General features: G+C 45.8%; 1 protein-coding gene across 3 annotated transcripts in view; it reads right to left on the bottom strand.

The window, feature by feature from the left end:
• Positions 1-27,528, bottom strand: part of si:ch73-22o12.1 (nectin-2) — a 74,521-nt gene extending 46,993 nt beyond the window's left edge. For 2 of the 3 annotated variants that reach the window (XM_035642001.2, XM_035642009.2), the window contains exon 1: positions 27,005-27,506. In XM_035642001.2, coding sequence (XP_035497894.1) covers positions 27,005-27,092 — 88 coding nt within the window. In that variant the 5' untranslated portion in view covers positions 27,093-27,506. Of the gene's footprint in view, positions 1-27,004 lie in introns of all 3 variants that reach the window. The other variant, XM_035641994.2, reaches the window with a different exon arrangement.
• Positions 27,529-27,767: the final 239 nt, after the last annotated feature.

The raw sequence follows: 27,767 nt of genomic DNA, 5'->3' as shown, positions 1-27,767 counted from the left end.
ACAGCTTTATTGCTCCTGGCTACTTATCTTTTCAAATATCAAGCGTCTTTGTTGTAAATCAAACTACAACCATCTCCCTGTCCACCTGAACTCATCTGACGAGGTAAAAATTAGCTTTGGGAATGGGAGCTGCATTCAAGGTGCAGCAGAGGAGGAGTAAAAGGAGATATGGGTCTTGATTGGGGTGTATGGACAGTCAGTTTGACAGATCAGGTTATTACACAATGAAGCACTGAATTTACTCTGCTTCAGATGTGTACACACAGATGTTTATCCGCACGTAATGTGGGGTCAGAGACGAGCCAGGCCCGGTTGTTTGTCATTCTGAGGCAATAAGAGGAGAGCAACACAGGTCAACTCCTGCCAGAGCTCAGATGAGAGACACGCTGGCCTTATGAGACTCCATACAGCCCCGGGGAAATGAATATTACACACAAGACATACACAGACGTGCATGCCCTCACTCTCCACCATAGTCCCCAGACCCCAGCCCTGTAGACTCAGAGACTCTGTATTATTAGAATGGCAGACGGAGAAGAAAAAGTCACCGCGTGTGTGTGTTTGTGTGTGCGTGTGTGCGTGTGTGCGTGTGTGTGTGTGTGTGTGTGTGTGTGTGTGTGTGTGTGTGCACGCACACGCACGAACACAACACCATTGTTGCATTTGAAATAGTAATTGGCAGTATAAATATTTAGACAGCATTGTCCACATTAAACAGAAGAGAGCGAGACGGGAGTTGGAGAGGGTCGGAAACTAAGCGAATTAGAGATGGAAGGCAGTTGAAGGGTAAAAGTGAGAATAAAGGAGGAGCGTCAGAGAGAGAAAGGGAGAACAAGAGGAGGTTGGAGGGGAGGAGAGTGAGAACAGAAGCCTTGTGTCGCCGCTGCTCTACTTTACAGTAGCTCTGCCGCCTGCAGGTGACACACACAGGAAGCACCGACAAACCAAAGGCACACGAGACAACAAATGCACGCACACATAACTGCCCTGTTTAACATCCCCAAGTAGTCAAATGTCACCATCTTAAGTCATGTCACCTATCATTATGTCTTTAACACCCACATGATGGACACACACACACACACACACACACACACACACACACACACACACACACACACACACACACACACACACACACACACACACACACACACACACACACACACACACACACACACACACACACACACACACACACACACACACACACACACACACACACACGCACACACACACACACACACACAGCTGATGGCACTGCGACAGCCCTGCACAGTCCTCTCTGATTCTTTGATGCCCTGCCTGGGTCACGCTGACATTTCCATATTTCCCACCATTCGTCTGTGAAGAGGAAAATGAATCAGGAAGGAAGGAGAGAAGAGGAAGTGTGCTTTGGAGGATGGAAGGATGAAAGGGGGTGAGGAGACGGACTGGGAATGCCAAAGTGATGGAGGACGAGTACGGAGGAGGAGGAGGTTGGGGCTGGGGTTGGGGGGGGGGGTTGAAATGCAAGGAAAGTGGGGATGAAAGGGTGTGAAGAAAACGCAGTGCCAGGAATAGAGAATGAGAGAGGGAGCGAAAAGAGAAAGTGGTGAGAGGAGAGGAGAGAAGGAGGAGGATCTTGTTGGGGAGACGGTATGAGCTATAAACAACGTTAATAGAAGACAGCTGAGGGACAAAAGAAGAGGCAACTAAGAGTGAGAGAGGAAGTAGGTGGAGAAAAAAAGAGACCAAGAGAGAAGGGAAAGGAGAAACTAAAAATGTAGAGGTGGGGGTGGGGGGTACAGGTAGCGAGAAACAGAGCGAGGAGAGGCGAAGAGCGGAGAGAGAGGAGAGCGGGAGGTGTGGAGCAGCGAGAGGAAGGGTAGTCTCCACACCCAACCTTGTGAGAAACACTGTGACTGTGAATAGAGAGAGAAAAATGACAGTGAAACAGCATGAATGAGCCAGAGGAGGCGAAAGAGTAAGTCAAAGGGAAAAAAACTAAAACTCAAAATCCTAATGTTCTCTACAGCCCCTTTGAGCCAGCCATGGCTTATAAAACTAACATACGCTTATCAGCCTGTGTCCGTCCGCCTCGCTGCCTGGCTGGCTGACTCCGACGCCTAATGGCATTCATGTCCTCTGCCTGATCCCCACTCTGGTGGAGAAAAGTGCGTAAGGGGGACAGGCAGCGCAGGCCATCACCTAAAATATCTAATGGCCTTCAGAGCTGACTGACTCTGCCGTTTCATCAAGCCAGAGGCAACGCACTGTCAGGTGGACGGGGATGTAGCTTCCCAATTCTCCATGTTCCTGAAGATTGCTTCCACAGCAGCCCTGTGTGTGTGTGTGTGTGTGTGTGTGTGTGTGTGTGTGTGTGTGTGTGTGTGTGTGTGTGTGTGTGTGTGTGTGTGTGTGTGTGTGTGTGTGTGTGTGTGTGTGTGTGTGTGTGTGTGTGTGTGTGAGAAAGAGAGGAAATATGTGGGTGTGTTTTGCTTTGGCCTCTAGCACACCGCTGTCTCAATAAGCATTCTGCAATTTCATTATTCTTCCAAAGTCTGTGTGCGAATTTCACCATTTCCATTACCGTCTTGTTGTTGTTATTGTTGTGCTCACCCTCTCCACTCCTGACGAATAATGGCTTTGAGACAGTCAGCATGGAGAGCGGGATGGAGCACCGCCGCCCTGTCCTGATGGAATCTGTCTCTGCCTGCTTCCTCACTCTCTCTGACTTCTTCAAACATAATCTTTTTCTAACGGGGGAATTACAGTTATTCCCAGTCTTGCCGTTTCAAACTTGATGACTTTGCATGCAGAGTTTGGGATCCCAAGAGTATGGCACTTGTTAAGTAATGAAACAGGTTTTCCTCGAAGGTGCATTTCACTGAGAATTCACATTAAAAAGAGGTGGAAGTCTGTAAATAACCACCACTGCATTCTTCACAAAAAATAATGTAATGTACAGCTCAAATCCTCTTTCAGTTGATGCACAGGAATAAATCATCTTTAAGCTTTATTCGGCATGAAATATGTCCATTAAAGAGATGTTTAGATCAGGACTTTACAAAGGGCTGATCTTATGTCGCTTATATAGTCCCTCATTATTCTTCATTTGTGCATATGGAGAGCTCATCATCTTGCAGTCTGCAAAGCAGGGAGAGTCTTGGCATCTCTTGACAACAACAAGAACCGTTGACAGTTGACAAAATGGCAATGGATGATTGATCAGATCTCTCATTGATTAGTTGGGTTTTAATCTCATTAAAACGATGTCTGCATGTTTGTTTCAGGCCTTGATTGTACGTTTCTCTAAATTAAAAATGCCAAAGCTTTGTGAGGCTCCCAAAACGCTATTTTGTTTTTGGTTCTTTTTTTCCCCCTTTTTCTTTCGGAGACATTGGCAGGCAATCGCAAATTCAATTCCACAATTATTTTAGTTTTGTACACTGCAGATTGTAAGTATTGAGGCAGTGACACACTTTGTGTCACTCTGCTCCACCAAATGGAGTTTAAATGGAAAAAATGTAATAGATAACTGAGATTGTGCTGTACTTTCAGCTCTCAGGGTGTTTGAGGGCATTTACTTTGATGCTGCTCACCTCAGGTGTGTGAATCATACCGTGAAGGAGGACAATGACAGGGCCACAAAACATGTACTGTTCAGCTGACATGGATATTAACACTCTCCAATTCAAGCTCAAAGTCAGGATTTCACCCTCAAAATAGATTTTAAATCCATTGTCCCTAGTATACAGAGGCAACATAAAAAAATGTGATCATGCAATCTTTTATAACAAACCTGTTAATCCCTCTTGGAGAACAACAGCTTAGTACTTCATACTAAATCTTTAATACTGCTCCCTTCGTCACTCGAAACTGTAACATTGCAGTTTTTGTGACCGATGCACCTTGAAACTGATGCACAGTGAATTGGTCCCCTATAGGTCAGACGGTCTTATACTGCACCACGCTGGGGCATCTGAGGGATGAAATACAGAGCAAAAAAAAAACTGAACTGTGACTTGGTGACAATTGAATGCTCCATCATTGCCACCATTCACAGTGTGTGGGAAACATGCAAGTTCGCATCTAGACAGTTTTCACGTGATTTTCCAAACTTGCAGAAGATTCCGTTTTTCATCCGTCTCTGTCCCAGTCCCAGAGGACAAATATTTTACTAAGATTAAATGCCCTTGCCTGAGAATTAACTCAGAAATGAATATCGATTCATAATGAATGACATTGATTCACACATTTCTTCCATTTCTTTTTTTTTCTTTCTATTAGGGTTTTGGTAATGCAATTAAAATAATGATCTGAAATAAAAAACTAAAAACGCACCATTTGAATACTGATCTAACGTCAACTACCATGGTAATGGTCAAAGCTCAGAAGCATTCGGCTGATGTTTCCATTAGAGTGTCTGAACCAGAACAGTGGCACTTGCTGTGGCTGCGTGTCATGTCCAACTGCTGCTGGTCTGAACTAATCGCTGTAATCAGTCAGAGCCTGGAACAGCACCAACCTGAACCTGCTGCTGCCTGCCGCTGCTACCCGACACTGTTTCAGCACTGGTTCCTCTGACCTTCACATGCACACGCACACACACACACTCAGATGTGGCTACTTTGGTATGCAGGACGCAGAGTGGGAATGCAGCTTAGCTTTGACAGGCGAGGCAGTTGGACAAGCCAAGAATAAAACTAGGAAATGAAGACTTGAGATGTGTGGTCTTCACAATGACCTCACCACTGGACTCTCTATATGGGCTAATCGATAGCACATGCCAGATTTAGAAATAGCCACTGTGCATTATGGACTTCTCCAGTGACATCCTATTATAATCCATTCATGCTGTGAGCTTTACTACAGGGAGCAACTGAGTCAAAAGAACCCAGGTTTGCTAAAGGGGCACACTTGAAAGACTTCAAAGCTTTCACATAAGATCTGCACCCCGAAAATCACCATAGATGTTTAATTTACTGAGAAATCTAACAAAGAAAACCAGTGGTTGGTGTTACAGCAGAGTTGCATGCAGGAGACGGCAGGTAGAAACCAACTCCTGTGATGCAACAGGAGTGGAAAGGAGGAAAAAAAGTGGCAGAAGAAGGGAGTGCTACATTTCACTTTGTTCACAGCGACATGATGAAATATATGATAACCGACTCTGAGGACAAGTGTGGAAAGAGAAGGGAATAGACACAGGCAGGAGGCAGAAAAGCATGAAACGGAACAGAAGGGGAGCAGAGGAGAAAAAGGAGTTTGGAAGGAGGGACACAGGGAGACACGAACAGGCTTCAAAGTGGCAAGGAGAAATGAACAGCTGGAGGATGAATCTGCACAGGGAGGTGTGTGTGTGTTTAGTTAATGTGTGTATACGCTTGCATCTGTATACTGATGCATATTCTTATTTCATTGCATGTTTAGAGCAAACATGCCCTAGGACTGGAGCGGATATCATTTGCCAAAATAAGCATTTGCCAATTCAATTAAGTGTATAATCTTAATGAAAAGACCCAGCGGGGAAATTTAAAAACCTTTTCAAATTTAATATTTCATACTCGTGGAAAATGTGTACACAGCTCGCAATGCCACAACCTCCTTCATCCCGACCTGGGTCACGACCTCAGTCATGCTGTGAAACCAAGTCTATACACTATGCAGGAGTAAGAGTACACCGGCAAAGTAGAAAAAATCACAATGGGATCTCCAAGCCATTTAACTGCAGGGGCGCTGACATGAAATTACCTTCACATAACTATGCGTTCATCTCTCTGTGGACCTCCCTCACTCTCTCATCCTCCATCTTCCACTCTCAGTTATGTACAGACCAAGGACAGAATGTCAAGTCTCGAAAGCTCTGCGGGTCATGCAGACAACATGCCTTTAAAAAAATCTAATTCATGTTTGTTTGACTGGAATCAGAAAAAAACAGAAGAGATCCATCTGACAAACGCTGTGGTTTATTTTGTTTCACTGTAGTGTATCACACCTCGCAACAGGATGAAACTTACAATCAAACAACATACACAACACGCTTAATCATTTAGCATCTGCCAAGCTAAGGGAAAACCATGCATAAGGGATAACGGTAGTCAAAATGGTTTCTATGTGTGTGTGTGTGTGTGTGGTCATGGTAAGACAAAATATTTCAACATGTACTACCGCTAGGTAAAGCACAACCACATTTAGACAGGCAGTCACAGGAACGCACAAGATCGCGCACACATGGTGGAGAGGTACTATCCTCCACGTGGTGAATTATTAATCTGCGGATGAGAACGAAAGCAGTGTGCTCTCCTCCTCCTCCTCTCATCTCTTCATTATTGATAGACACCAACATCTACACTGTACCTGACCCAGGAGAGAGGGAGGAAAGAGAGCGAATGAGGGAAGGAAAGAGATGGCGAAAAGAAAACATAAAAAAGAAAAAGAAAAAATAAAGAATGACATGAATTAGGACATGGACAACTACAGTGCAGGAGACGTGTGTAAAGCGTGAAACACAAAAAAAGAAAATGACCAAGGCCACGAGGCAGGAGCACCGTTTTATGGTATTACATGTTTTGATCTGGCGGCGGGCCTGTTCGAGTCAGTAAAGTCTCACTTGTAAGAGGCAGTTTACTGAGCGAGGACATCTGAGCCAAACAAATAACTGCTGCTTCTATACTGTCGTGTTACTGCTATCGCTCCAACCCCCTGAATAAGTGACTGAATAAGTTACTGGTTGGATGGCTGACAGACACCCAGCTCCCCTGCAGCCTCTAGCTCGGGCACTGCACATCATTCTACCTCCACCACTCTCGCCTTCTCTCTGCATCGCTCACTTTCTTTCTTTTTCCCCCCCCTCTGTGACATAGCCCTGTCCTGTCTTTTCATTTTGGAATAAATCCCTTTCATCCCCCGAGCTCATTCGGCTATTCCTTGACTCTTTTTTTTTTTTTTCTTTTTTGAACTCTGCTAGTTCTTTTTCTGTCTGACTTTCTTCATTCTAGCCCTGTGTGCCATTGCTGCTCATGGTAATTGTACTGGGCATTTTATTTCAGCCCTGCAAGTAATATTGGATTTTTCTTAGCGGTGACCATAGTGACAGATCAACAGTCTCAGCGCAAGCAGAAAATGTAAATCTGAGGGGTTTAGCGAAAACATTTTTTCAGACAGGTCTCGGGGTCAGTGTCAATATACAAAATCTTGATCTAGAGTATCCCTAATTAGGCATGCTGGGGACTTGTGTCACTGTGTGTGTGTGTGTGTGTGTGTGTGTCACGATTAAAAAGGATCAAACAAAATCAGAAGCATACAGCTGGAGAAAAGTGCAAGTGTCCAAGGCGGCAGGCTACCTGTCTGTCTGTCTGTCTGTCTGTCTGTCTGTCTGTCTGTCTGTCTGTCTGTCTGTCTGTCTGTCTGTCTGTCTCTCCCTCCCTCCCTCCCTCCCTCCCTCCCTCCCTCCCTCCCTCCCTCCCTCCCTCCCTCCCTCCCTCCCACACACACACACACACACACACACACACACACACACACACACACACACACACACACACACACACACACACACACACACACACACACACACACACACACACACACACACACACACACACACACACACACACACACACACACACACACACACACACACACACACACACACACACACACACACACACGTCGTTCTGTGTCAGTTGTTAACATAATGTGATTATGCGTCCTATTTTCGCCTCCCTAACAACACTTGGATGTGAGAGTCTACCGAGGTGTCAGTGAGGATATTTCAGGCTGGGTGCGATCCTTTCCCCGAATTAAAAAACTGAGCCGCCTGCTTAAGTGAGAGGAATTCCATGACAACCCCGCCCCGGAGCCAATCACAGCTGTGTTTCCATTGCAGTGTTTCTCGCCAGCGTTCACCTTTATGTCACCTTGGGGAGGGCTTCGTTTCTCAGCTGCTCTTCCCACACTGTCACTCAGCTCGCTGCTGATGAGCCCATTGGTCAACAACGCTGTCAACGCGCAGCTCATTCATAGTTGAGGGGGTGAGAGACCAATCCAATTTATACCGCACATTAAAGGATTAAAATGTAGTGCGGTGATATGAGGGAGACGGCTATTAGCACAGTGTGTCTGTCAGGAGGATCACACAGCGTGTTACCAAATCAATGCCAGCCATATGGAAGACAGAAGGTCAGGCAAACAAACAAGGAGGAGTGTACCAATATTATGATAAACTGATGACTGTGTCCGTCACAACACCCAGCTACAACCAGCCGGATAGAATTACTGCTGGGAAGACTTTGAAGGATTCCCAGGACAGACGAATTGGGATCCAAAATACGACACCCACATATAAAAAGAAAAAGTTGGGTGTGTCTATTCTTACAAAAGTATTATTAACATAAGAGCAAAAGGTATGATTTATTATCATTATGACTCACACCACTATATCACTGCAGTGTATAGCTGAAATGTCAAGAAGTATGGATAATGTATTAGTCTACCTGCATTTTGAAAATATAATTAAGAAGTGCAACAGCTTTTTGAGTTTGATCTTTTTCACATTAAGACAATTGAACGCTTCAGTGAGGATGAGGATGGTAAAAATTTGTAAACAGGCAAGTAGGATGTGGGAAAACAGAGGAGAACTGTAGGAGCGAGATACAATAGATAACTGATGCAATTAAAGCAGCAAGTAACAATGCTTTGTGTGATAGAAACAGCTGCATTGTATGCGTTGGAGTTAACTTCCCGCACGTCTGGGAGGAGCTGGGAGGGAGGAGGTGAACAGTCCATTGTCTTCCAGCCTCAACGGGAGGCAGGTAAGATGAAACTCAACACATGCCTTCTATCATGTGTCTGTAACCGACAAGGGGGAAAGGTGATACAGAGGAGGAAGGGGATGAAACGGAGCCAGAGAGGAAAAGGACTGTTGTCTCTGTAGGGAACAAGGGGACAGTAATAAACAGCAGGGTTTTATGAGGAGTTAGTGTGCTGGGTTGTTCTCTGGCCCCCTCTTTATTTATTCCCTTTGTGCTGAATGTGAAGATCAACTTTGATTATTCTGTGAAGGACAGTCACTATGACAACTTGCCTTGGGAACATGGTGTATTGTTTTGATGCTGACAGACGGACACACGGATGGACAGACAGACGTACTGCTCAAGGAGACAGACCCAAGGAGGAGGGGGGGTCACATAACCTGACATTTCCTCTCAAGTCAATCTGTTAAGTAAAAATGAAAAAAACACAAAATGTGGCCTGCTGCCTGCACGGCCAAGGTAAAGTAATAAACAAAGACGTCTCTGAGGACGTCTGGGCCTATACAGTACAACACTAAACTTTAATAATCTCTAAAAAGGCAACTGTGCATTAAAGCTCCAACAAACAGGAAATAAACTACTCGTGAAAAATAAAATAAAAATCTGAAAAGGCCGTTGAAATAAATAAATAAAACTAACCATACAGCCAAAGGAGATGAAAGACTAAGAGAAAAACACTCTGAGGCAAAACACCCCATGACAGCAGCTAAAATTCTCTCGCTTTTAGAGACTATGTTTTTCTTAGAATTTGCTTGTCACACAGGAATCCAAGTCCCCGTGATATATTCCAATTAACAACATTCTCCGGCATCGCCGCAGCCTTGTAGAGATGGAGGCCTGGCTATATGTGAGACTACATCGCAATAAACTTTCTTAAAGGAAAAATGTGTGAACAACGCAGTGCAGGCTATTTCTCTCCTTCAGCAGTAAGCTATGAAACCTGCAGATAAAACCAGAAGGTCAAAAGAGACCATAAAAAGATTGCAAAATGTGGCCAAGGAGAGCTGGGCTGATGCATTTGCAATGAAATTACTCCTGCCGTCACTCTGACCATGTTCCACCTTAATTGATCAATTGTCAAACAATTTGCTGGACTCATCTGTAAACAAATTAAATGTCACCCGGTGTAACGCTATGATTATTGCATTTAAACATGTTCATTAGCAATGGTTACATCAGTAGAGATAGAGTAGTCAATCTCGAGAAAATAATCTTCAACCACTTTTATAATCTCTAAATTTTCAGGTTCTTTTTCAAGCACAAATGTGAAACAACAACTTATTCAGGCTTCTAAAATGTGAGTTTTTCATAAATTTCTCTGGTATAGCTGATTAGAAATTGGATCGCTATGTTTTGTGTTGACAGAAAATTAAATTTGAAGATGTTACCTTTGGCTTAAGGCTATTATCATAATAGAAATAAATAATCAACGGGTAAAATCAATAATGAAAACAATGGTTGGTTCTAGCTGTGTAGACTTCAGCAACAACAACAACGTCCAATTTCTGTACCCTGAAAGTGAGACAACAATGTAGTATTGATTTTTTTTTTTCATAAATCACAACATGACAGCATCCCCTGATGTCAGTGTACATGATGAAAAACAATGCCAGTCAAAGAAAAAACTCTTCTGTCTGTCAAGAAAAATATAGAAAATGCATCTTTGAGGTTACTTGATGAGATCAATAAAAAAAATCTATATAAAATTTTTTTAAAAACCTTTCTGGACTACCTGACAGCACATCGACTCCCAACCAGACCATTTAGTGCGTAACATTCCCCTACTCTCTCACCCTGTTTCCTTTGTCTCTCCTTCACTATCTCTGTCAAATAGATGCCAAAAAATATAGATATGTATACAGTATATGGCTACAGATGAAGCAGGAGAAAATAGCGCAGCAGGGGACTTTGGCTTCTCTAGATGTTTATATTGTCGATAAACTGCTTGCTGTTCTAACAACCCTTTACTTGTCTGGAAGGTACAAGGTAATGGATCAAGTTTCTCCTGAATAGCAGACTGAATGCCGGTTTCAGCCTGTAATGGCTCCGCAGTCACAATGATGCTACAGCTGATCGGACTCTCCGAAGATTGAAGCCACTTCCCAGAGATCATAGGGAGGAGCGCTACAACAAACACACACACGAGCAGCTGGAGCTGTCCCCTGTCAGGTTGTCATTACATTGGGTTGGAGCCGCCTTTGTTTACCGTCTACACCCTTAAGGCAGAGTGACAGATAGAGAATTGGGAAGTGAGGGATAGATATGTGGGGGTATGAGGAGACCGAGATGGCCCTGCCATGCTCCAGTGGCCAGCTTCAAGGACAGACGGGCCCTCCAATATCTGCCTCGGTGTAATTAGACAGTGCTCTGTCACGCACCGAGGACTTGGTCCTATTTGTGTCATATTACACGCAGCATGAATATCCCCTACTGTGCTTTGCCATTGAGACCTAATGCAAAAGGGGAGCAAAGGGGGATTTGTACAAATTTAATTACATTCATAATTCGCCCATCTTTAGTTGTAATCACTCGGGGTTAAGTTGAGTAAATCCACTTCTCAGCTAGCCACCCACGCCCAGAGTTGCTTTAGTAAGCAGTGTAACATCTGGTTATTCGGGGGAAATTCCTTGACAGACTGAACCTCTCCAAGTGAAAGTAAACATGGCTCTTGGTATGCAGTGGTGAAATATTAACAGCTGTACTCTTACTACTGAAGCGCTGCATGCTTTGGTTTGGAGCACTGCAGCTCACATGTGTTTATGTGGCACTTTGCTGGTGCGTGATACTTTCCCTCTGAGGCCACCTGCAGTGTCTCCGAAATCTGCTGCTGTGTACATCTTTGTGTGTCTGTTTCCTGGGTCTTTGTGTGTCTGCCTGTGTGTTTTTGGTGAAAACTCGCAGCGAAATTGCGGCACAGCCAGGCAGCCTCTTTCGACAAAGCGGGAGAGGAGTGAGGCAGATCAAACACAAGCCAGCTAATCACAGACGCCGGCTAATTAGCGCAGTCCTCAAAGGGGAACCAGGAATGAGTGATGAATCCCTCTTATGAATTTCCCAATGATGCACTACCGTATGCCTGCATGAACGCTTACTGGTCACAGAGAAGAGGGACAGAGAGGGTAAAGTGCAAAGGGAGCCACCAGTGATCTGGCATTGTTGTAATCTTATCATCTGAGAGCACAGGGGGGTCGGGGGGATGGCGCTCAATATCCTTTATCAGCATTTCACCTATGTGCACGGGAAACAACCACAAACACAAACAGTGTCACAGCCTCACACACACTCACCACAAAATTGTATCTAAACAACCTTAAATTAGACTGCGCATAAGGTTTCCCATTAAGGGATTTCTGGTGTGATTAAATCCCAGGCGTGGTAATACCCCAGCCTTCAGAGCAGAGCACAGGTTGACGTTCCTGGGCGCGGGCCCCGACTGCTGATTAGCAGGCGGATCTGCCACACTGATCCCAGATTTCCAAGAAGATCAGAGGCCGAGCTGTGAGCGCAGCAGCGGCAAGCAATTACAGATGTGACGCGCGCACACACGCGCCCATGCACACACTCACACTTGCCACCCCTGCCACAGACACAACCGCACGCCAGTCCAGAAACAGATTTCCTCAGACTGAAGTCATCAAAGTGACGTGAGCCCCCCACCCCCCCACCTCAACTCCTTCTCCTCTAATCTCAGACGAGAGGGCACCTGTCAGAGGATGCTCAGTTTACCAGCCAGCTCTCACAAAGATGGAGGCAGAGACGCAGCAAGAGAGCAAATGAACAGAGAAAGAGCCAATAATGAGTCTAACTGAAGAAGCGCAGGCCACTGATGGGAGTTAGCCTAAATAAAACCCACTTAATCATTCTTCAAGTGTCCAAGTCACATTTCGTCTCTATGCGTCTCATCCAAGCCTGGGACTGGCTTTGAACAACATTGTGTGACTGGGAGGATAAACAGCAACACAAACCCACACTTGCGTTGACAAAACACACAATCATTCGCATTTCTGTCATTTCGCCAGATTTACGGAGGCACAATACCCTCGTTCTGCCCTCTGAAAAACTGCCTTCAATGGCCAGAATTTGTTACACATGATTACAGTGTGACAGTTGGCCTTCATATGCCAGACAAATACAAAGAGACTCCAGACTCCTTGTTGTGACAAATATCTTAATGTGCTTCGAACATCCACATCTGCATCAGGGAGGCTGGAATACAGTGCAACGAAGCTGTGAGGCTGGTCAGGGAAGACAAGAGATCTGAGCGTCAAATTAAAAAAACACTCATTTACAGTTTAGACAATGGCACAGCAGAGAACAAAAAGACATGTAGACATATGAGAACATAAGAAACATTGGAGGGGAGGAAGAGAGAGATATGGGCAGGGGGTGGGGGGTTGAACTGCGGAGCAACAGCTGCTGAGCATCACATCTGCCTCAAGTGGAGTCATCAGCAAACAGACAGACTGGAACCGACCCACTGAGGCAAGCCCCGGGGAGAACGAGGGATGGACAGAGGATGAGAGGAAGAGTGGAAGGGGAGGGGTGAAATGAGAAGGATACAATTAAAGAGATGGACGGTGAAAAAAAAAGCAGTGCACAGACGGTTCTGCAACCTGTTACTGCTTCCCCACACGGAGGTAGGGTGGGGCAGGTTGGTGGATGGCTATGCAAAAGAACAGGAGATCTCAAATCACCTGTTGTCCTTTTGCTTCCAGCCCCCACACCCTCACCCTTCTCCCTGACATCCTTCCTCAATCTCTCTCCCCTTCTCTTGCTTTCTTTCTCTTCAGCGAGACTGACAGAACAAGAGACGCCTGTGAGAGTAAAGATGAAAGGCCTGTGAGGGAGGTGTGTGTGTGTGTGTGTGTGTGTGTGTGTGTGTGTGTGTGTGTGTGTGTGTGTGTGTGTGTGTGTGCGTGTGCGTGAGGTGAATGAATGACCCCTCTTATCCCTCATCCCCCACTGGAGCCGTCGTGCTCTAACACAATGGCAAAAAAAAATACACCCAGCACAAAAGGGGCAGCGTGAAGGTCACGCTGTGGCATGTGTGCTTGGTGTGTACGTGTGCGCCACGTGTTCATTTTTTACTCACACCGTGTTCCCACGGTAGAAGATGAGACGCATCAAACATCTCTGCAACAAGCCTGCCTCAGCGTGAACATCATCTTATGCCCGGCTTCGTGTCCTGTGGTGTACACCTTCAGCCTGTGTAGGGGCACCCTGAGGAGAGGTGGGGACGCTGAGAAGTACACATTGTTCATTCATGATAGCAGCCACTGGCAGCGAGGGCAACCCCGTAGCAGAGTAAGCGATGTCATTTGGCAGCAAATGAAGGGGAAAGAGCAAAGCAGTTTATGCTCGCGTCTCTCCGAGGTCTCACAGCTTGCTCTAACGTTAGTTAGCCTGGGTGCAGGAGGACAAGGCTCAGTTTGTGTCCACGTCTCTGCGTGGTGGAATAAACATAGCTGCGGCTTCACAGTTTCCTTTAGCTCGCCGTCTCAGTTCCTCTCATCTCAGCCTACCACCCCTGCTGCCTAAAAGAACAATCTACCGACGCAGCATGCCCTTCCAAAATATTTACTCACTCAGTACTGGCTGGATAAAAAAGGCCATTGTCTTGCCCGCTCTGATGTCGAACATTCATATAAACCGTCGCACCCACATGCACATGCTGACTGCACCTGCTCTGGGTCACACTTTGCTCTCTCGACACCGTGCACGGCCGCACACACTAGTTCACTGTGGGGATTCCTCCTTTCCCACACCTTCCATCTGGTCCACGCCTTTGAATGATCTCAAAAGTTGGGGAAGAAAAACAAGTGTAGCAGCAACAGTGGCCCCCCCACCTTGCCTGCGGCAGGGAGTTTGTATCTGCTGCTCACACTCGTCTGATTCAAAACCCCTGACACCGTCTTAACACCTTTTCCTGTGCAGCTTGTGCCCTTGTTTCCCTTTTCTGCCGCTCTGTTCCACTCTCTCTCCTATCTCAATCTGTCACCTTACATTCTCCCCTCGGCCCTCCTTAATCTTTTTTCCCATTGCCTCCCTTCTCACTAACCAATTTTCAAAGCAGCTTTGCTAACTAATCCAACATTTTTCTGTTTACGGCAAGCAAAATCCAAATATAAGTTCATTAACAATCAAGTACCGGCATCAGTTGCAGTGTTTCGCAGGTTCCTCATTCATTAGCATGTGTTTGGAAAAACCCAGACTAAATGAAACGATCAGAGATGATGAACGAACAAAGACCCAGAATTAGTCCTATTGTGTGGCTGCACCTCATGCTTGCTTTTTAATGTGTTGCACAGCACTTGTGATTTTTTTTTTTAACTAGGCACTCAAAATAGATGCAAACGAATGGAGAGTCAGAAAAGGCCTGGGCGCCCAGAGTAATGACACGTCCCAAGGGTGCCTAATGTTTTCGGGTGATTGTTCAAGAGCGCCTGTGAGGGCGTGCATGCTAATCAGTAATAATGTTCTATCAAAGACAAGTGTTGCATTGAGTCTTCTGTCTTGTAGCACTACAGTATGTTTGACTACTTTCCATCCTCCCCATCTCCTCCTCTGATGGGGGATCTGGTTCCATGGGCTGCACCCGTGTCTCATTACCGCCGCTGATGGTTCGGTAACAGGCTTCTCTCCTCTTGCCACGGCGCTCTCACTCTTCTCCTCCCTTTAGCTACTGCCAACATACATTTACCTCTAACAGCGTGGCCTGCACTTGCCTCTTCCTCTTGCTCGTCATTCAAATGATCTCGGCGGATTCCTTTTCTTGTGTCACTCCTGCCGCTGCAGACTCGCCGCAAGTGGGGTGAACTAATGATTTTGTGCTACACCGACCAATGCCTTAGATTTATCAGGAAGTCCTGCGAGCAGCATTTTGCTTAAAAGGGACATTTTCACTCATGTTCATGAGGTTGGTTAAGCATGGTATCTGCATTACCGCAAGTTCCATTTTTTCATTATGAAAACAAGTATATTCCTAGGGCTGCAATGAACGATTATTTCCACTATCACTTTGCATTGATGATTATTTTCTCAATTAACTGATCCACTGTTAAGTCCACAAACTGTCAAAATTTGTGAACAATGTCAATCACAATTTCCTATAAAGCCTTAAGAATGTTCCTTCTGGTTTCCTGCTGTACAGCATCGACAGTGCAAAAGACATTCAATTTACTATCACACGAGACACAGAAGAGCAACAAGTCCTCACAAGGGAGAATCGGCAAATGGGAAGTGTTGGGCACTTTTGCTTGGAATAAACCAATCATTTCAGCTCTAGATATTTTGACACATCCTGTATATAATGATATGCTACAAGTAGTATGCAGCTTAGTGCATGGCTGGTCTTGTTGCGTCCCTTGTGTGGCTAAGGCAAAAAATTAAATGTAGGAATCCTGCTGTACTATTTCAAGCTGTATGTTCTGTATCAGACTACAGACTAAGTGTGTTAACCTGTACTTGGCATTGTGATATATACCATAGGAGGCAGCCGCGCTGCTGGACTCCACTGTCTTCTGGCGAATGTATTTTAAAAAGAATTGGCAAGCTGCGTTAACAATCTTGTGCCATGTAGTTGTTCTCTACTTGAGATCTTTTACATTTCGTTCTTGGCAGGATGGAAAAGTCTAAGTACACCCAGATTTAAATCAACAGATTTAATTATAATCCAATGAATTTGCATACAATACAGAAGACAAAAATAAAATAATGTATACAATGATTATTTAGCTGGGATTCTATCAAAGCGTGATATTAAATTCAGTTGAGCTTTGGACTTCCATCAAAATCTGGCCTTATATGGAACCATGCATTAAATATGTAATCAGCCTGGACTATATCATAATGATATCATATCCAGTATCTGACTCTTTTAAGGCCAATTAACCTGAGGGTCACATTATATGACGAAGTAAAAACGTGTAGTGTATACATATAGGAATGTAATACTGATGGGGATTAGTCTTAAAACCAACTACTGGGGTGGAAAAAAGACAGTCCAACATTAGTCTTGATGGCTTCTTAGATAACTTCCTCCACATTGTGATGGCTTTCCAAGATGAGCAAAGGGAATTGAGTGGCTATGAGCTTTAGAAGGATCATGGATATGCTCCCCCGTATGCTGTGCATATTAATTCTTCCAAAGCAGCTCAGCTCAGTTTGTCAAATTTTGACACTGCTTAATTATGTCATCTGCGAGGGACGAGCTTTGTCAAGGGCAGAGATGCAGCGTGGCACCTTCTCTGTGTCTCTGTCGATGGATTCATGTTCGAAAATGTCAATCTATGTTTAAAGGATGGTTGACTTTTTCTTGTTAGGTCCTTTAAACCTGCATTATGGGAATAATGTTAGATCTATATGGATAACAGCAGGGAGGAGAATGAGCACTCTTGAGGTGAGCATCTTAATATTGCTGGCAAGTCTTCCACGGAATGACCTGTTTACAATAACGAAATAGCCAATTCTTTAAGTAGCATCCTGACTGACAGGAGCGTCCATCAAACGCCTAGATCCCCTCACCCATGGCCCCCTCGCCATCCATCAATCTATTCCGACAACCCCACCGTCATCTCTGCCTCTATGTAAATAAACAACAGAAAGAGCAGAGGCGAAGCAAAGGGCACGAGGAGGAGGGAGAGGAAATCAAAGTAGGCCACTCAGACCTGAGACAAGCGGGCCAAGTCAGGTTCAGAGAGGAAAAAGGAGAGTGACGGGGGGGGGGGGCAAACTCACAATGGGCTGATGTGATGGGGGGAGAGACAGGAGAAAGAGAGTCATCTGGAAGGAATGAGGAGGAGAGATAAATTGGACGAGGAGGGGAACTGACTGGCACAGGGATGACAGCCAAATGAGCGGACGCACGAGAGGGAGTCGTGTAAAAGAATGCAGAGAAGAAGGATAGAGAAGAAAAACGTCTATGGAGGACATCAATAATCTATGTGTCGACAGTTAAGAACAAAATGGAGAGGCAGACAGTGGAGGAAAAGGCGAGAAAAAAGGGAAAAAGGCAGATAAACAAATGAACAAGGGAAAGTCGAAAGGTGGAGCCTGAGGGACTTCTATTTAAAACCAGAACAATTGAGAGCACTTGCATTAGATGAACCACATCTTCTTCCTCATCCTCACCCCCATCTTCCTGAGGCTGTGTCTATTTAAATGTGTGTTTAAACTGCGAGTGTTGCTGCTCTAATCAAGGCTGCCATCACAGCCAATTCCCTCTCTCCTTCTCCCTGTCTACCTTTCCCCCCCGGAAGGCTGTCTTCCCCCCCGGAAGGCTGTCTTCTTCTGTCGCTCAGAACCCGCGCACACACACACGCGCACACACGCGCACACACACACGAACACGCACGCGTGCATCCAGCATGACTGTGCCGTGCCAGAGATAAATTCATGAATCACTGGTGCACAAATCAGCCGCCAGCTTGTTGTGAGAAGAGGAAAGTTGGAAGACAGGAAAAGGACAGAAGTAAGCGGTTAAAGTGTTTCTTGTAAAGCTTTTTTTTTTTTTTTAAAGGAGGATTCATGAGATGGCTCCTAGCAACCTGAGGGAGTGAGCACACACAGAGAGAGCCTCGGTGACAAGTACTAGTCAGCAGAGAAGATACTTCGTCTCTTTCGCCCTCCCTCCTGGCTCTTCCTGAAGAGGTTGAAAAATAGAAAGCCAAAACAGCAACTATCCAGGTGAAAAGCAAATGTATGATATGCACACACAAAATAAACATGCGTGTTGCATAGGAAATGGAAAAACTGACTTCCTGCACACAAATGAAAAAGGAACCATAGTGGTCCATACTCACAATAACAAAAAAAAGATTCTCCATCAGATTCCATTTCAAGAAAAACTACACAATCATCTCTTGTTACAGGGCCACTTTCCCTCTAGGGCCACTAGTCAAAGGCAGGCCTGTCCATTGATACAGGTGTGGTGCAGAGGCAGAGAGGGGAAGGGGGAGGAAGGACAATAGAAGTCCTTTTCTGTGGTCTCCCTCGGCTCACCTGGATTAGAGGGAAGAGTCTGGGGAAAGGAAGGGGGAGGAGGGTCTCTAAACTCGAGCCGACAACAATAGTGTCTCTGTTTTTCTGTAACACCAAGTGCATCATTCTGTTTAGCAGCAGCCGGCTGACTGCCTGGGCTAAAAAACTACATCTCAAGGTTGCTGCTGTTGAATGCCAAGTTCCTCTTTTGAGATACAGTTAATAATGTATAATGACAAATTTAACCCAGCCTTCCAACTCAAATTAACATATGTCCACTGTTTACAATTAGTTCAGCAAAACAAAGTTATGCTTCATTTTAGGATTGAACCTTGAACATTTCCATTATGAATCAATTTGCCATTTATTTTTGTCTAAATTTAGAAATGAGAAAATGTTGAAATGGGCAATGACAAATTCTCAGAAACTTTGCTTGTTTTGCCTGACCAACAGTCCAAAACTCAAATGCATTCAACTAACAATGACGTCAAAAAGACAAAAGCAGAACGTAACCACAGTCAAAGTAACCAGGGCCCACAGACATTTTACATTTTAGTTTTTAAAAGTAACGCAATCTATTACTCGATGACTCAACCTGTACAGACTCTGCAGAGATTATCGTTACAAAAGTTTCAAGGTTCTTCCTTGAAAGTGAGGAGTGTGAGAAGTTAAGATGGATCAGAACATATGTTGAGGTACTACATATATTTATCTATATTCAAGAGACACTTTCAGACTAAATCTCAACTAAAAAATTCACACCAAGCTACAAAAGGACAGGTTTTTAGTAACACTATTACACACCGCACACTGGGAATTAACTCTTCAAATGTAATCCCATTTCATCTTCAGTGCGAGATTCTTGTTCGATGAGTCAAGCTGTATTACTGGCCTAGTCACCGCCTGCAGGGGAGACGAGCGTGTGACAGCATCTAACAGCAGGGGAGTGGACATTGTCAGCCTGATCCCAGCACTGCACGGCAGGTTCGCTCTGCTGAAATGAAATAAAATACTGCATCTGTTTCCAGCTCCCCAGGTCTTACTTCCCTCCCTCCCTTACCTCAGCTCACTCGCCTGCTTGACTTTGTTCTGTCACTTCTCCTTTCCTGTCCTCTGTACAGTAATCAAGTGATTCAACCATCAAATCAGCCAAACGTCCCTGGGAACTAGGCGCGGGCGTCCGCAACATATGAACTTTTTGTGCTCCACATGTGTGTTCAGCGGTTGCGTGTAAGGAGGTGGCAGTGATGTGTGTCATTCCACAGCCGTGGCGAGGGAGGGGCGAGGGTGAGAAATTGGGGGAGGGAGGGCGAGGGTAAAACACTGTTAAAGTGTCACAGCAACTTAACCTTCAAAAAAAATGCCCACCAGGGTGGAGTGGGAGGTGTTCGTGGCCATTAGAAGGGAACGAGGTTGAGGAGGACAAGTGTACGTGAGAGAGGGAGAATGATTGATGCGTTGGAGAGAAAAAACAAACAGAAGATCTCCTTGGGGGAGGTAGGGAGATAAAGATGCCTGTAATACAAATTTCTATACAGAGGGTGGAGGCTTTTAAGGGTCTGTGAGACAAAAGTAGAGTGAGAGATGGGGGGAGCAAATGAAAGGAGGAGAGGGAAAGCAGTGAAGGCACTTTGGGATAGGCTTAAAGAGAAACTGTGGGACTGACATAGCTGGAGGAGACAACTGGGGAATTGGATGGTGGGACATGGAGGAGAAGAAAGCAGGGAGGGAGAAGGACAGAGGGTGGGAGATTAAGGGGAAAGAGAGAGTAAGAGGATAGAGGAAAGAAACAGACATTCCAATTACAGAAGCAAAAACGAGGGATTCGCAGCTAAGAACAGAGACAGAAGGAGAACAAAGAGCCAGATGAGAGGAGGAAAAGAGATACAGTAAGGCAGAGCAGTGTACCGAACAGATGGATCAATTATGGCGAATTATGGCGACGTTGGAGCATCAGGGAAAAGAAGTAAACAGTGAACGACGGAGAGGGGCAAAGGGAAAATGAATCAAGATGGAGATGTGGAAGTATAAAAGGCACAAATGTGACGGGGCAGTGGGGAGAAAGTGGCCGACTGAAGAGCAGGCGACCGGTTCAGCAGATGAACGAGACAAATCGCCCCAACAAAAGGAGGATCTGCCCTCCCTAAGGAGCCACACCAAACAAACACTGGCCCACCCTGTTGACAGAACACCGGGCCAATAACAATAAACCTGCTGCCTCCATCCGACCTTAATGTACCTTTTGCTTCGGGAGAGGATTTATATGCTGCTGCCATTCCAAGGCTCTCGGGACTAATGACGACAGCGCTGCTGGTTTATCAGCGCAGCCCGTTTTCAAAACAACAAGTTAAACAATACAGTGCTGATATTCTACGATCACAACAACGCGGCGTGCCCTGTGAAACACAGGAACACACCGTGTGCTTCCATGAAAAATACAGCTGTGCATTATCTCAGCAATGGCAGACTACGTGTTTTAACTCCCAGTTCCAAGATATCGGTTGAAGAATACCACATTTTCTTTTCATCACAGTGCGTAACTTTAACCTGCTCCACAGATAAATCTCCTGGGACCAAGGGGAAAGCCGGCCGAATCGAAAGCAGTTGGTGAGCAGAGGGTTTTTGAGGAGCACGACTCCAGAGTCCTGACAAGACCCCCGTCACACCAAATTCAGCCCTATAGCTATAGTCTGTCCACTGCCGCGGATACGTGTGAATTTGACGTGACCTTGATAAAGTCAGATGCGATGAAGATGCAACGCGTCGCTTAATAGAGGAGCAAAGGTGTGCAGGTAACAAAACAGCTGTGACGTTTTCAGCCTACACATGTTGATAAAAGGGGGTGAAAAAATGTGTGAAAAGAGACACACAGAGGTGGTGGGAACAACGAAACCGGCTCGACTGTTGGCAGAGAGGATACAGGCAGGGATTAGCGGAGGAGGGGACAGAGCGATGTTTCATGGTGCTGTCATGCCGACAGAGCGAGCCCTAAATGTTTTCAATATCACATAAGGGCACTGCATCATGCACCATTCAATACCGGATCGATAACGCAAACCACCTTCCACCTCGCAAACTGCATTTAGACACATTAAGGTGACTGCTAATGAACGGCTGTGTGCGTGCGTGTGCTTGTGTGTGTGTGTGTGTGTGTGTGTGTGTGTGTGTGTGTGTGTGTGTGTGTGTGTGTGTGTGTGTGTGTGTGTGTGTGTGTGTGTGTGTGTGTGTGTGTGTGTGTGTGTGTGTGTGTGTGTGTGCAGGGACAGACTGAGTAGGACATAGTCAAGGGCCTCAGCGCTTAGTTGCACAGCGATCTGCTGAGTGCACTATAGGGAGGATTTCAGAAATAAAAGATAGTGACAAAGACAGAAGGAGAAGGATGACAGAGAGAGGGTATGGGTCAGATAACTATAATAAAAAGAGAAAGGTTAGTGTAAGCAGTTCTTTGACTGTCCACAATGGAAGGCTCTTTGGCTGTTAAATATGTGCCTCATGCTTTGAGAGAGGGAGAAGAAGAGGAGGGAGGTGCGACTAAATTACAAATGAGCTGATCATTCTTGGCCTCCCTGGTTCACTCCCTCAGTTTTTCGGAAAATCCTCCTTCGCCTCCTCTGCCAAGACGCTGCGCCGTGGAATTTGAAAATGTCGACGTCCTCAGCCCCCGCTCAACCCGCTGCTCCTCCTCAGTGATTTTACTGCAGCGGGGGTCGCAGAGACACCCGTCTTCCAAGTCTAGTTAATTAAGGGGATTTTGTTTTTAAGGAGTTTGGCTGCCTTTCAATGGATCTTCAATTGGAATTACCGCTCATTCTCCACATTGGCTGAGCTGGAATGGGTCTGACCTGCTTCTCCCCAGATTCCATCTGGGGTTTGTTAGACATGAGGAAATGCAGATTTGGCAAAAGGTATCTTGACTAATGGCGTGGAAACGCGTGTGACTGAAAAATAAAAGTAAACTACATGCCTTTTAGCGGTTGTAAACACAAGATAAGCTGAAAGCATGCTACGCCAGCAAACAGTACAATCCTAAAATGCAGTTATCATGCACGTAGATTTAATGCAGCCCACATAAGAGTTTAACCCAACACCTCTGCCAAGAATATCATCCACCCCAGTGCAGTTGTGTTTTTGAGAACCCCTCGGCTGCCCTATTCATATTAATTACATTTGGCATTCCTTCTAAGAGGAGGATTTCAGCTCATTTTCCTTTGGATGAGATGGGACCGACTCCAGCAGTCTGGAAACCCTGGGAGCTAAAGACAAACATCCCGGTGGGGGGGCTCCCAGAGTGACCTCGACACAGGCCGCCATCCACCCAGCATGTACATGTAGGCGGAGGGGCAGTGGGGGAGACTTCTGACATGGAGATGGATTCATCACAGAACTATGCTTTGGTTCTCTTATACCAGAATGCCATTATTAAGTAAAAGATGCGGAAAAGAGAGACAGTTAAATGAGCAGGGAGTGATTCTTTTAAAAAGTGTGTCCTGAGATGTGATGTGGAAAATAACAGGGTTGCCGATGAGGAGTGTAGACGCCGTTTCGCGAAAGAAACAGCAACGCGCACATGCACTGTCATCAAGCGACGTGAAGGCTCCTCCCTTTTATTGGAACGCCAACTGACTTAATGGCGCAGCCTAAGGTCACTTCCCTTATTCATCACCAACTGTGTGTGTGTGTTTGTGTATATGTGCGTGCGTGTCACTCACTTGTGGTTGTGGTCCAATGCTGCGGCCTAAAATGCAACAAAATGCAGTGACTCGTACTCATCAACCCCCACTCTTCAGGGTCATACGTCCTGTCTAATAATATTTGCCAAGTCAACAGTAAACACTCCTGAATCTTTTTGTGTTTATGTTCAAAGATATTTCATGGAATCTCATTCATAAGAATATCTGGGCTATGTAAATCTAAGACCTTTTGTGGATCAACATTATTTCAATATATATTCATCTATTGAAAAGCTTTCAATCAATTGCTTCTTAGTTTTGGGGATGCCACTGAATATTGCAACTGAGATCACTTTTTTTTCCAGTTATTTGGTTCACTCATTCTGCAATTTAGTTATTCTAAAATAAAAATGAAACACACACACACACACACACAGACACACTCCATTACAGCGTAAATTCAAGCATACTTGTCTGAATCAATGAACTCTTAATGGTGATTATAAGGGGGAGGAGGAGGTTATTGATGTGTCATTTAAAGAGGAGGGCCCTTAGATACTTAGTTAGTGTATGCAGGGAAGTGCCAGTGTATTTCAAACGTAAAACGAGATTCTTTTACACAGACACAGGTCTACCTGACCTTTTCAAAATCCATCTGACATTTACAGGGCAGACGCAAAGGGGCGAGGACAGCTCATTAACATAATGATGGGACCTAACTGTGACAGCCATTAACGCAAAAACCAAACTAGCACCGAAGCCCCTCGTTCCACGGGGACTAATGAGATACTAAGGACTTACTTTTTCCTTCTTTTATTGGAGAAGAAAAATAAACTCCTCATGATTCATCGACTACATTTTTTCTTAATAGGCAAGAGTGTAAGACTATTTTTTATGTTGTAATGATGAATGGTCCCAGGCTTGGCAGAACATGTGAAGGGAAGAGTGAGAGCTAATACTTTTTAAGTGTTTGTGTGTGAGTGCGTGCGTTTCTGCGTGAGTATGTGAGTGAGAAGGAGATAGAAAAAGTGTGGTTGTGTGATTGCCGCGAGGATTGCTGGACATTTTCCAGCCTTTCACGTCATTACAACATTAAAGTAGAACCATGCGGGATGCAGAACACACCATTTCAGCAGGGCCAAACTGCTGTGGCTGACAAAAAAGTCCAACAGTCATGTTGACAGACCATGGTTTATTTTCCTGTCTGTCTGCATGATATTCCTGGCACGTCATAAGTCGCATGGCCTTGTGTCCAAACGAGGGCCGGGAGTTGGGGGAGGGAGGCATTTTGAACAACCCAACGACTACCGTCGCTCACCAAAGAGCGAAGGACAGGGGAGAACGAAAGATAACAGCAAATAAAAAGAGACGAGAACAAGGCCCCTGTATGTACTCGACAGCAGAGGTGGGGGAGGGAGCAAGAGGTTGGCGGGAGACGGGGAGGCTTTCGAGTGGCGGGTGGGAAAAGGGGGGAGGTGGGGCGTCGCTTGTCCTAATCAGTTGCTGTCCGTTAAGTTTTTCTAGCCAATCCCGAAACTCAGCCACGACCCGACGTAATAGCAGCAGGCTGCCGAAGAGCCACCTGTTTCCTTACAGACTGATGAGAAGCTTTACATCTGAAGTAGCTTCGCTGGACGCTTTCGGGTACACAAAAGGAAAAACATTGGTTTATTTGTGAGCAGAAGAGGAAGCTGCCTCCTCCCCCGGCCCTGACCCTGCATGCTCACCAGTTTCTCAGGCAGCCAGCCAGCCAGTCACCCCCTGCACACTCACACAGCATACTCAGCCATAAAAACAATAGTGCCATAGCCTCAGAGCCCCCACCCAATCGCCCCCTCACATAAGCCCACCCTTCTTCCAATAAAAACATCTCCATGGTAATGGGGCAAGCCTTTCTGACCCACATCCAGGGTCCCTCAAAACCTTAACTTGGGGGGTGGGAGGGTGGTAATATAGAGTAATTTCAGAGCTGAGACTAGACCCCCACCTGCAATTTTCTACCTAGATCCACATGTTAGCCTATCTTAATTAAAACCCATCAATCTCAACATTGATTTTTTTTTTTTAAATTAAGGCTTGGGCATATTAAACTGAAAACTTTGCTGAGAATGAAATAACTTCTCTCCCTCTCAGGATGGAAGGTGGAGGTAAGTGGGTGCTGACAAAGCTTGAGTGGAAATGGGAAACTAAAAATGCAAAAGTAGACAGGGGGAAAAGTTTTGTTCCTGCGGTATTTGCAGCTTTAAGTTGCATAGCTTGACAATTACCCAAAAGGAGGCCAGAGGTTCACTTTGGAAAAAATCCAAAAAAAATCCCTGAAATGAAAGAGCAATCTTTTGCTGCTTCTGGTTGAGGCTTTCTGGGGGGGGGGGGGGGGGGTTTCCCCCTCACTCATAAATATGTAAAAACCCTTTTGTTTAGTTTTTTTGCCCCCCACTTTTCTATCCCCCCTATAAAAGCACTTCACAGAAAAGGTCCACTGCATGAATAAGTCACAAGAGTGACTGATGCTTGATCACGAGTCGTGATTAAAACAACATCACGATCCACTGACATCACAATACTGCCGCTGAAAATGTAAGGTCCTGCTGTTACAGCTAGTCCTACATTCTTGCCCCAATTACAGCACAAAACAAATCGCCGTGCTAGCACGGGAAAGCAGAAGAGAGGGAAAAAGTGTTGAACTGGTTTCAGGCCACACACACATTCATATGTTAATGGGTTAACTGCATGCCAGGAATGTTTTCTGTCATTTCTGAGCCTGTGCTCACTGTGTCCTTATTGTTACCCGCAACCTGACCTCAAGTGGACTGGAAAACACCTGAATAATTGACCTGTGTAAACCAGTTGCCATGGGAGACGGGAGGGGCACGTTACCTGGTTGAAAGTGATCATTTTACAGTACAGGCCTACATGGCCGTGGTCCGCTGACCGATGAGAGAGATATGAGAGAGACAACCCTCCTCTGCTTTGTGACCGTGCACATTAAAAGCTGTCTCCAGACCCCTTTTCTTCCTCAACTGAACTGTAACTAATAAAGGATGATGTGCGGACAGAGGATAGAAAAGGAGCAGGGGGTTGTGGAGATTGAGAGGGGGGTAAAGAGAACCAAGGACGAACTGGAACAGTGACTCTGGTTTGAAGACTTCAACGTCCGCTGGCATACACCTGGGGAAGAGAAAAACACCTTGCTCCACGGGGCCACACCTTAGGACAACTAGAGGCGTTGAGTCACCGACCGAAACTCGGGCCAAAGAGCGACACAGGCAACACGCAGGGACAGAAAACAGCGACAGAAAGGTGCAGAAAGAGGAGGGTCAAACTAACAACAAAACAGAAAAACATCCTCAGGAAATTTTAAGCTGATGGGGTTTTGTTGTTTTTTTTGAAACATCAACTGCCCGATTTCCTGCTCCTGTCACCGCCCTGACAGGTGGCCGTGCCCATCCGTCTCTCCGACGAACATTCACGCTCGAATAAGAAATGAAAAAGGGCCACTGTGGCAACGAGTTGGAAGTTGTCGCTCTCTTCCTTCTCCTGAGCACGCGGCGTCTCTCTTACCGTGTTCTGTGAGCATCGACGCGGCCAGGCAGAGCAGCCCGACCAGTTTTGTGCAGTCACGCCAGTTTCGGGCGTCGCGTCTCGCCATGGTTGGACTCCGGTCCTCCTCGTGGAACCCGGCGCGCAGCCTCTCCGGGAGAGAAACGAAGTGCACACCGGCAGCCGCAGCCTCTGCGTGGAATCTCACTCGCGCCACAAGGCAACCAAACAAAAAATAAAATATATATATATATATATATATATATATGTTAACGGGACGAGAAACTTGTTTGGCTCACAGGACAGACGCAGGGGCTCCGACCAGAGGGTCGTGTCTGAAGTGTCCCGCAGACGGACGGGTATCCTCGTGAACGCGTCCCGGCAGCGCACAGGTGAAAATGTCGCCCAGCTGGCGCGGAGTGTGCGTGATGAGGTGCCGCTGCGCGCTCTCGCTGCTCCGACGACGAGTTGCTGCGCGTCAGAGCGCACGGCGGTCCGACTGTGTGTGTGTGTGTGTGTGTGTGTGTGTGGAACTGACTGGGTGATGTCATCAGGCTGCCCTCCCCCCGCCCAAATAAAAGAAGAGAAGAAGCAGAAAGGAACACAATTGGGGACCAGCTTCAGCAGAGGAGGGGCCTCCTCCGGGAACAACTTGTTGAAGACGCTCTTTTTGGACAACCCGACCTGCGCCTCGACAGCACCTAAGGCGCGCAGCAGGCTTCGCTCTGAAGATCTCTCTGCCGTGTAAAACAAAACACACGAGGGTATCACACGCATGACGATT

The sequence above is a fragment of the Scophthalmus maximus genome, chromosome 1, assembly GCF_022379125.1.
Source record: "Scophthalmus maximus strain ysfricsl-2021 chromosome 1, ASM2237912v1, whole genome shotgun sequence".
Lineage (NCBI taxonomy): Eukaryota > Metazoa > Chordata > Actinopteri > Pleuronectiformes > Scophthalmidae > Scophthalmus > Scophthalmus maximus.
The sequence above is the reverse complement of the archived record's forward strand: the minus strand, read 5'-3'. Positions and strand labels throughout refer to the sequence as shown.